At 34.7% G+C, this 9388-nt stretch overlaps 2 protein-coding genes across 2 annotated transcripts; both read right to left on the bottom strand.

The window, feature by feature from the left end:
• Nucleotides 1–1848: 1848 nt before the first annotated feature.
• Nucleotides 1849–4143, bottom strand: LOC107457859 (protein OXIDATIVE STRESS 3 LIKE 1). The gene is made up of 2 exons (XM_016076041.2): nucleotides 3705–4143; nucleotides 1849–2502 (listed from the first exon to the last, which is right to left on the bottom strand). The coding sequence occupies exons 1-2, from the start codon at nucleotides 3968–3970 to the stop codon at nucleotides 2031–2033; spliced, it is 738 nt and encodes a 245-aa protein (XP_015931527.1). The 5' UTR covers nucleotides 3971–4143; the 3' UTR covers nucleotides 1849–2030.
• A 2108-nt stretch (nucleotides 4144–6251) lies between these two features.
• On the bottom strand, nucleotides 6252–8858 carry LOC107457839 (pro-cathepsin H). The gene is made up of 7 exons (XM_016076012.3): nucleotides 8527–8858; nucleotides 8335–8450; nucleotides 7665–7738; nucleotides 7314–7578; nucleotides 7046–7177; nucleotides 6646–6781; nucleotides 6252–6493 (listed from the first exon to the last, which is right to left on the bottom strand). Exons 1-7 carry the CDS (start codon nucleotides 8846–8848, stop codon nucleotides 6456–6458), a joined length of 1083 nt encoding a protein of 360 aa, XP_015931498.1. The 5' UTR covers nucleotides 8849–8858; the 3' UTR covers nucleotides 6252–6455.
• Nucleotides 8859–9388: the final 530 nt, after the last annotated feature.

The raw sequence follows: 9388 nt of genomic DNA, 5'->3' as shown, positions 1-9388 counted from the left end.
TCACCGCCATAGCTGCAGCAGCCGTAACCGTCTCCCCGCGCGTCCAACTGTGCGTCCTAGAACTCTCCATCAGCGTATCCCTCGACCACCTCCCCTCCTCCAAATCCCTCATCGACCTCCTTTACTGCCGACAACGACGGACCTCCGGTGTCGAACTCCCTCAGGGCGGCCATAAAACGCTCCCAGGAGAACCAACGGATTGGGATCTGTTCCCAAATGTGAAAACTGATTGAAATATGTATCCTATGACCGTCACATCTGCTATCCCTTTAATGGAAGGATTCTACCCTGAATTCAGGTGCATCTCTTTCTTTTCTTAGAGTTACAATAAGACATGGTTGAAGTTTGTACTTGTTCTGTATTTGGTTGAAATAATCGTTGTTTTTGGAATGTTTGTTGGAGGCATGGGAGGTATTTTGAGTGATGGTGGTAGTTAGGGTTTAGGGTGGTGGTGAGAAAGAATTTTGGTGGTGAGTTTGGCATTGAAAAAGTGGTGGTGTGGAGTAAGTGGTGGTGGTAGGGTAATTTGGGAATTTCAAATAATTTTTTTTTATTTGGATAGTTTTGTTAGCAAAAGTTTATGGTTTATGGGTACAAATGGTAATTTCTTTTTTCTATGGATAGATATGTTAGCATTTTCAACTTTCATGGATACAAATAATAGTTTACTCGTCAAATTTAATTGTGAGACAAACATTGAATATACTTAGAACCTTTTTGGGTTTCTATACTTTTCTTTTTTTTTTAATTAGTTTCCTATACCATATCAAATTTTGTAATTAAGTTTTTATCATGACAAAAATATTAAAATTAATGGAATGTCCCGTTAAACAAAACTATTATGTCTAGTACTTGACTAAATATTCTATTTTCTTTAACAGAATATTTAGTTGATTCCAATAATGGCATGGATTTGGTTATAAAATCTAATATGATATAGGGATTTAATTAGAAAAAATATAGAGACCAAATAAAAAATTCGATAAAATTATAAGGAACAACAAAATAATTAAACCTAAAAAGTTTTACATTTAGTACGCCAAATTAGGCTTCTATCATATAAATCAAACTTATATTTTCAATATATATATGAAGAATGCTAAAAAATTATTAGAATTTATTATTTTTAACCAGTATTTAATTATTAATATTTAAAAGTATAGAATAAAATATATTATTAGATTACTCAATTCAAAAAATTAAATTAATAAATATATAATGACAAAAAATAATAAATTTTAATATTTTTTTAAAATTTCTCTATATATAATGAATAAGAAAAAAGAAAGGTCAAAGACGAGTCTATTAGAGATGGAAAATTATACAATAACCTCTCTAACTTTGCCAAACTTTTTTATATAAATACCAAAATTGTTCTCACATCTAATCCGCCTTAGCCAAACCTAGTTATGTGGCTTAAATAATTAATTTTTTTCATTTATATAATGCTCCTATCTTGAAGCTTGTATTCAGTGCTACCCATAAAGCATATCCAATTTGATATTCAATATGTTCATTATTTTTTATAAGTAATGCTCCTATCTTAAAGGATCGCTTAAAGTTAGATCTAGTCAAAGTTTACTTAAAAACAAAAGAAAAGTTGGTGGCTCCGCAACGAAAAGTATAGAAACCAGAGGTGATTGCAACTGCAAACCCAAAATCAACCTTTGTTCTGTATATGGGAGATCCTTGCATTCAACATATTAGTAAGTTTGAAATTTAGCAGTAATCTAATGAGTTGATAGTAACTTTTTTAGGGATTCTTTCATATTTCGAGACCATTTCCAGTGCCATTGGGCATTAGGCATTGGCAATCAAACAAATTATCAAATAGAACACAGGTAAATCTACTAGAACAACCTGATAATTGGACTTGCGAGAGTAATAGAGGTATTTTTTTTTATACAACAGTGCTGGTGGTCAGTACTCAGTAACCTTTAATATATAAAGACAGAGTTCACAAAGTACTCTACCATTACAAACTCACTCGAGTCTTGAAATATTCAACTAAAACTTACAATGTCAAAACCTCAATGTACTTTGTTCCCTTTGTTTCCACTACAAATTGCCAAGCTAGGCAGGTCATGAGTCTCCGCTGCAGACTGAAGATCAGACCAGGAGTATGACCGCCACGGAGAGTTCCGCACTGGAGGACATGGTTGTGGTGCATTTGCAGATGACTTCTTGGCCTGTGGATGAAGAGGGGGAAGAGGGAAAGGAGGTGATATCGACGTGGAAGCAGAACTGTTCCCTTCCTCACTGCTGCTCAAAGTAAGACAAGATGGGCCTCGGCGGATGTTAGACTTTCGCTTTAACATTCCACCAAAATTATCTGAGCTGCGGCTCCTCTCGATTAATAGGTTGCGGGCAAGGAGGTTTTTGCGTTTCTTGGCATAAGGATCCTCTGGCTTTACTATCTCTTGCACAGAAGTTACAGAGATGGCATCAGCTAAACTTGTGAAGGACTTTGATTTGCCACTATAGAACTTGGATATGCCTTTCCTGATTTTACATCAAAAGAATCATGAGTTTGAAAGAAAGAGAAAAGGAAGAAAGAAACATATCTGAATCAAAATTTTCAGTTTTTCATAGAACTTACCAAAAGAGGATACATAGTTTAAGTATTTTGATCATCTTTATGTTTCAATTTCCATTATTAGCTTAAGTTATAATGTCCTATTTTACTTTCATCCTCTCTTCCATGCATTTACATAAACAAAATCTTGAAATTTAATAACAAATAGGTAAAACCAAGAACAAATCGACAAAGCACTTCAGAGTTAAGGACCAAAGGTTAGATCATTTTTCTTTATAAGACAAAAGATAGTTAAAAACCTTGAACTCTTTACATACTTTAAGTTAGCATAAAACTATTTGACAACTCAGAATCTATTAACCCATTATTCATCCACACCAATTGATCCAATTATAATAGTAATAGACTTAATGGTTAACCAACCACCCGAAATATTTATTGGGTATCGGACAAAATAAAGAATGCAATGAATTTGGACAAAGAAGGATTTTAAATGCAAATATTTAAGAAGAATGAAGCATATGTATGTGGATAAAGCAAATTCTAAATTGATCCATTTTTAAAAACAATAGCCAATTTAATGAGAGAGAAGGTTAGCCTTTTAATAAACAAAATATGTATTTTAATGGATATGAGCTGTATGTACAACCACGATCTGTCCTATCTAATAAAAAGGATCAAAGAATGGATTAACAAGTGGATGATGGATGGGTTGAATAATTTCAATCATTTGTTTTTAATGAATTATCCATTATCCAAAGATGCATCCAATCCATCCATTTGAGGACCTTGGTCAGCAGCCAAGTAAATTCACATCAATAGTAGACAACCTTGTAAAATTGATGATCTATTCAGCAATTTCATCATTTAATTGCTTTAGAATTTCTATATCAAGCCACTAGTCTTTAGTTATGGAGAGATCCATTATGATTATGCCAACAGTTTCATTATCAAGTCAATGCCAGGAAACTTACTCAAACTAAGGACTAAATCCGGCAAGAAATCAGGAACCATCTAGAAAGTTGCTAAAACCGACGATACAGACACATGGCAAAACGTGAAAAACAGAACCCTAGGACCCTGAAATCAACGAAGCTCGATAGCATACAAGTAAAATTTGGAGCATGAGAAAAAACCCCATGAAAGCAAAAGGGAAAAAGACACTTACTTGACAGGCAAATCTTCTTCTAGATCATTCATGGTATCCAACGGCCCCTTGAAGGAGCTCTGCACCTCTGTTTCGCCAGAATCTTCCCGGTCCGAAGAATCTTCCGACGAGCCACTGTTCCTTCCGATTGAAGATGAAGAGGAGGAGCTGCTAGCGTCCGATTCTTCTTCCTCCTCCGGAAAATCACGATCGCAGATCGAGGCGCAGTTCCCGAAGCTGGACCGTTCGATCGTAACCCCTGCATCGCTTCCCATAGCTAACGGCATCGTTTCAGAAGAAGAAAAGAGGGTTTGAAAGAGAAGATTAGTGTGTGAAATGAAATTGGAGGAACAACAAAGAGATATGGTGAGGGTTAAGGGGGTATAAATATCTGCCCTGGATAGCACATGGGGTATCAGAATTTTTTCGCCATTGCTGATCACGCACAAAAGATAACACTGTTTCAATATTATTATTATTTTATAATTTATATTCTAGTTTTTAGTTTAATGAAAAGGTGTTATCGATTTTTATTTTTTGATTTAAAATATTTCTATAAGTATTGCCGTAGAAAATAAATAAAGAATAAAGGAGAGGAAGGTGACAACTTATCCTTATTGAATTTAATAATGATAATTAACAGTCTTTCAAAAACACCAGACACAGAATTATCTGTTTGGAGAAAGCAAAGAGAAAAAAATTCATTTCCAATATTAATTTACCGAAAAAATTCATTTCAAGTCGATTTTACGTAAAATTAATATCTAAAAATTGTTAGATGAAATTTTAGTTAAATCAATCAAATTATTTAATGATATCCACGCTTGATTTTCCACTTAATTTATTTATTTATTCTAAATAGAAGTAATTAGTTTATCATTTTTATTTTGGATTTTGAAATGGATGTTCTGAGTTGGTGGCGAAGAATTGGTTGGGTGATTGTGGAGCGTTTGATTAGGGAAGTTGATACTTGATATGATGATGGAAATGGATCAAGTGGATCCCCACACCACTCACCCACCACCATTTCTTGTTTATTCCTCCTCCTTCCTCTGCTTTACTTTCTTTTTATATCATTTATCTCCTTTATTTTCACCATGCTGGGATCGTGTATTTTATTACATTAATGATTTCTTAATAGAGGATAATTATAGAACATATTCTCTGAGCCCATTGTCGCTACTCAATGATTATATTATTGTGTACTGTGTTTAATAGTTTATATGAATGGTGCTGTCAAAGGAGTCAAGTTGCATTTTCTTTAATGCCAAAAAAGATGCATTCCTTTAAATATTTGCATAAATGGGTTAGAGAGTTAATCTCTTATTATTTTCATAAGTCATAACTTATTCTTCGATATTTAAGCTTTACTTTCCATAATTAAGAATATTCCAGTTCATTTACAATGATAAGATTTCTAAAATCAATATCCATAAAACATTGTAAAAATACATTTAATCCGGTGCTTAATTTTGGAATTATTATCACCAAGAATATTAATGGAATTGTAATCACCACAAAAAATGAAAAGAGAACTAAATTTTGTATACATATAACCAAAAATAGAACTGACTTGTCATTATGCAAAGTTGCCAGTTTGTAATTTGTGGTTCACAGAATACATAATAAGGTTGATCAAATATTGAATGTATGAAAAGAAAACCTATCCCCGGAATTGAGTAAGTAATAACAATATTTTGGGGGTTATGATTTTTTTAATTAAAATTTAGAGGTATGTGATTGACCAGTTTATTATGGATAATATTGTATAGTAATGTAAAAGCATCAATAACGAGGAGGGGAGGTGGCACGTTGCTGGCTCTGGCAGGCAGTGGTGGTGGGCCGGCGAGGCTTGTCCCTATGAATACCGAGATCATGCCACGTGTCCGGTCAATTCAATCTAGAGCAACCACGTTTTGTTTGCTCCTATTACTTCTCAGCGCTGATGAAGGGCCATCCTCATCAATCATAATTTCCATGGTCTGTCTCTGTTGACTCTTCATCCATTTCGTCTCAATTCTCATGCTCATGGCCCCATTATTTGTGGGTCCCACACTCCTAACTCCCTTTTCCCTGAACTTCGGCCCATATCCACTTTCACATGCAATGTCATGCGGCAGAGGAAGCCCCACCTCTTCTCATCCTTCATTCATTTGTTGGATTAGATTTGGGTTGGTCTATAGTTTCAAATAACATGGACTCCTTTACAAATTCAATTCTAGAGCATAAAGCCCATACTAAATTCAACCTACCGTCTGTCACGTTAACAATTTCATCTGTTCATTGAAATGAGATTTGTAATTTACTTACGATTTTTAATTTACACGGCAGAATTTTCACTTGTGTTGTCTATTTAAAACAATTAAATAATTTAGACTAAATTATCACCTAATAGTTTTCGACTATAAAAAATCTTCACCTAATATGAAATCCAGATTTTCAAAGGTTTAACGTTTTGTGCCACCGGTACTGCATCTTTTCAAGCCACTGGCAACATCTAAAAAAAAAAACGATAAATATACAACATAAAGAGGATGCCACTTTGCAGTAATATCATGACTATATTCTAAGTAATCTTCTACTCCCAGACACTACTGCTTTTAATTTTTTATAATGTGGTTTACAACATCAATAAGAAACGACGAACCAAGTTCCAACTACAAAGTTATTTTACAAATCAACATAAACTAGTGCCTATGCATTTCACCTTTGAAGTAGGTGGCAGAAATCACAAGCGCTGCCTAACAGCCACCACATGTATCCGCATACAAATTATGCCACACAAGGATACGACGCACAAGTTGCAACACCTGAAATTAAACCAATCGGGTTAGCATATCCCAGTATGCAAAATGATTAATTTCTTATTCATTAAGTTAGAAGTGCAATTTTTTGCTAAGTCTGCAGTTCTACCAATCATTTAGCTTTGTTCTTTAACAATGCAGGTCCCATGGATTCTTACCACACATATTCTTGCCCATTTCCATCTTGAAGTAGCCTTTGTCACCCCATTCTTCTCCCCACGAATTTTTTATGAGCCAATACGGGACACCACCTTCAACTCCATACCCAATGGCAAGAACAGCATGATTCACATCCTGCAAGGAAAATCTCAGAAAAATTTTACTGCCCCGAAATTGAGGGTATTTGCTCTCAAACTAGTGTGATCGGCATACAAATACACGTTTCATAGCTCTAATCAACGACAGACTTATTACAACTCTTGAAGATAACAAATATGTATTAGAAACAACTAACAAGAATGAATGCATTAGAACTCTTGAATATGTTATTGATATGAAATTTTCATTTGAGCACTACACTAGTATGTCAAATGTAAGGTATTCTCTTTCAGTCCTCACCATTGGCTTGCTGCCACAAGTTTTACTGGTGTAAACTCCTCCCGCGTACAATTGGAAGCTGTCAACCACCTCAAATGCCACACTAACTGGCCGAACAAAAGCAACTGCGTGTTTCAATTCATCCTCAGCACCCTATACAAATAACATTAATAAAATAAAAAAGCTTATTATATTATGTAGTTAAGGTGTAAGTGAGGCAAAAACAGAAGATTCTGCCATGTCTCTACAGAGCCAACAGCCACATGCATTAAGAAGTAAACCATCTTACCAGGGTGATGTTGAAAGACTCAGTGACCTGAACGGCAACATTTGCAGCTGTAAATTTGCAAACACCATCTTTAGCAGTATAGGGGTATGCCTCCTCAGTCTCAAGGCCACCGTTGTATTTAATATACTCAAAGGCTTGGGACGGTAACCCACCATTGCAGCCAAAGTTGTTGAAATTACCAGCACAATCCACCAGCTGCTGCTCAGAAAGAGAGATATTCTTTCCATATACTTGCGCATAGGCAGCCTCCAATGCTCCAGTTGTGCTGCACGTTATAAAATGTCACGGTTTGAAACAAGATAAAGCAGAATGGTTTGTTCATTCCAATCAGATTGTCATGGTGAAAACAACCTGAATGTCCAGCAAGATCCGCACTGGCCTTGATTTTTTACTGGACTGACTATACCTTCTTCTCTCCAGTCTTTCTGCACACAAGAACAACGAGGAAAACAAGTTCACATAAGACTCCTCAAAACCCAAGTTTCTTAACATATCAAGAACAATTTGGCCTCTGGTGAAGTCCATTTCCCACAATGTAGAAAAACCAGCATTGCCCAACTAGGATATGTTCAAGTTCAACAAACATTTTGAGTCCAATTTGATACACACACTCACAATATATACTATCATAAAATCAAACTCAATTTTTTCCAATTTATTTTCAACTTTCAAGTAGTAATTGTGAAAGGTACTTTATTTTATTTTATTTTATTTTATTTATTGATGTTATATACTTAGGTACAAGATTAAATATCTATTTTAAGAATGTATACACTGACGGTATATAAAAATAAAATCCTACATCTATTGAAATAGAGTATTATTAATTTATTCTGTGCATCAATCATATCATACATTATATATATATATGACTCCTCAGATTTTATCCAAAGAGTAAAACACGATATGTTAATATGAAAACATAACTTTGATTATACTTAACATAACATCCAGTATACTGAAGTAGTGAAGTTGAGAGAGTGTAAGAGGAGAGTAAATTGGATTATTGGTAATAAATTACTGATTCAGGAAGAGGAGCTTGGGTGATCTTGTGGCTGCCTTTGAGGGTGGCAGAGCAATTTTGAGCAGCGCCAAGTCTCTGTGTTTTGAACTCCCCCCAACTCCAATCAGCAAAGTCTGTAACACAGCATGTATAGAAAGTCACAAACACAGAACAATAGCAAGAACAAAGTCAAAAGTCAACGTTACGCACGATTAACACCGAGAGTGTACGAAAGTCGCTTCCTGTTGGTGGATCTGATGAGTTTCAGATTATCAGAGAAGATCTGGAACCTTCGCTTCATCTCCTCCGTCGTCCGGTAGCTCTTCCCGAAGCGCCGGGCGAAGCGGGCGAACGACACTGCATGGGCGCTCTCGCCGATCACGTGCCGGACCTGTGACTCGATTCCGTGGAGCTCGTCGGATACCAGCCGGATGGGGTTGGAGTCGTCGAAGCTGGATGCGGCCACGGCGGCCACGAAAAACAGTAGGAGCAGCGATGAATGTGTCATCTTCCCCTTTTCTCCCAAAATCATGGGATCTTCTCTGCGATTCCGCGCTCAATTTGTACACCACCATTGCCACGTACAATGACCACTTTATCCTTCACGTCAACTTCTTTGACCTTCAAAAACATCTAAGAGGATCACTATTTCTATTAGTTATTCAAGTGAAAATGACAAAATATATATTTTATATTATTTAATGCTTTTTACTATTATCTTTATGCAAAAATATTTTTTGAGTAATAATATTTTTAAAATTTTCACTAAAATATAATTCGTAACTTCTTATATTTATCCTACCATCAATTTCTTCCTCCTATCGTTAGTAATTTTTTATAAAAACTTACGTCTAAAACATTTTTTAATATATTTTTTAGTAATTAAAATTTAATACATATAATTGATTAAATCGTATTATTTTTATTAAAATTATATCAAATAAATTAATTTAACTGAAAAAATGATAAATTATACTTTGAACTGGTCTAAATTAATATTTTTTTATAAAAAATAATTACAATATCTTTATTAGAGATATTTTAGTTATTTTATATAATAAGAATATTGTAA

The sequence above is a fragment of the Arachis duranensis genome, chromosome 1, assembly GCF_000817695.3.
Source record: "Arachis duranensis cultivar V14167 chromosome 1, aradu.V14167.gnm2.J7QH, whole genome shotgun sequence".
Taxonomy (NCBI): Eukaryota; Viridiplantae; Streptophyta; class Magnoliopsida; order Fabales; family Fabaceae; genus Arachis; species Arachis duranensis.
Note: the sequence above shows the minus strand (reverse complement) of the source record. Positions and strands in the feature narration are given on the sequence as shown.

Excerpts from the sequence above, each read along its gene's own strand:
- LOC107457859 (XM_016076041.2), bottom strand. The coding sequence starts at position 3,970 with ATGCCGTTAGCTATGGGAAGCGATGCAGGGGTTACGATCGAACGGTCC. Across the intron at positions 2,503-3,704 it reads GAAGAAGATTTGCCTGTCAA|GAAAGGCATATCCAAGTTCT; the intron begins GTAAGTGTCTTT and ends ATGTAAAATCAG.
- LOC107457839 (XM_016076012.3), bottom strand. The coding sequence starts at position 8,848 with ATGATTTTGGGAGAAAAGGGGAAGATGACACATTCATCGCTGCTCCTA. Across the intron at positions 7,579-7,664 it reads GGATCTTGCTGGACATTCAG|CACAACTGGAGCATTGGAGG; the intron begins GTTGTTTTCACC and ends TATAACGTGCAG. Across the intron at positions 7,178-7,313 it reads AGTCTTTCAACATCACCCTG|GGTGCTGAGGATGAATTGAA; the intron begins GTAAGATGGTTT and ends TTATTTGTATAG.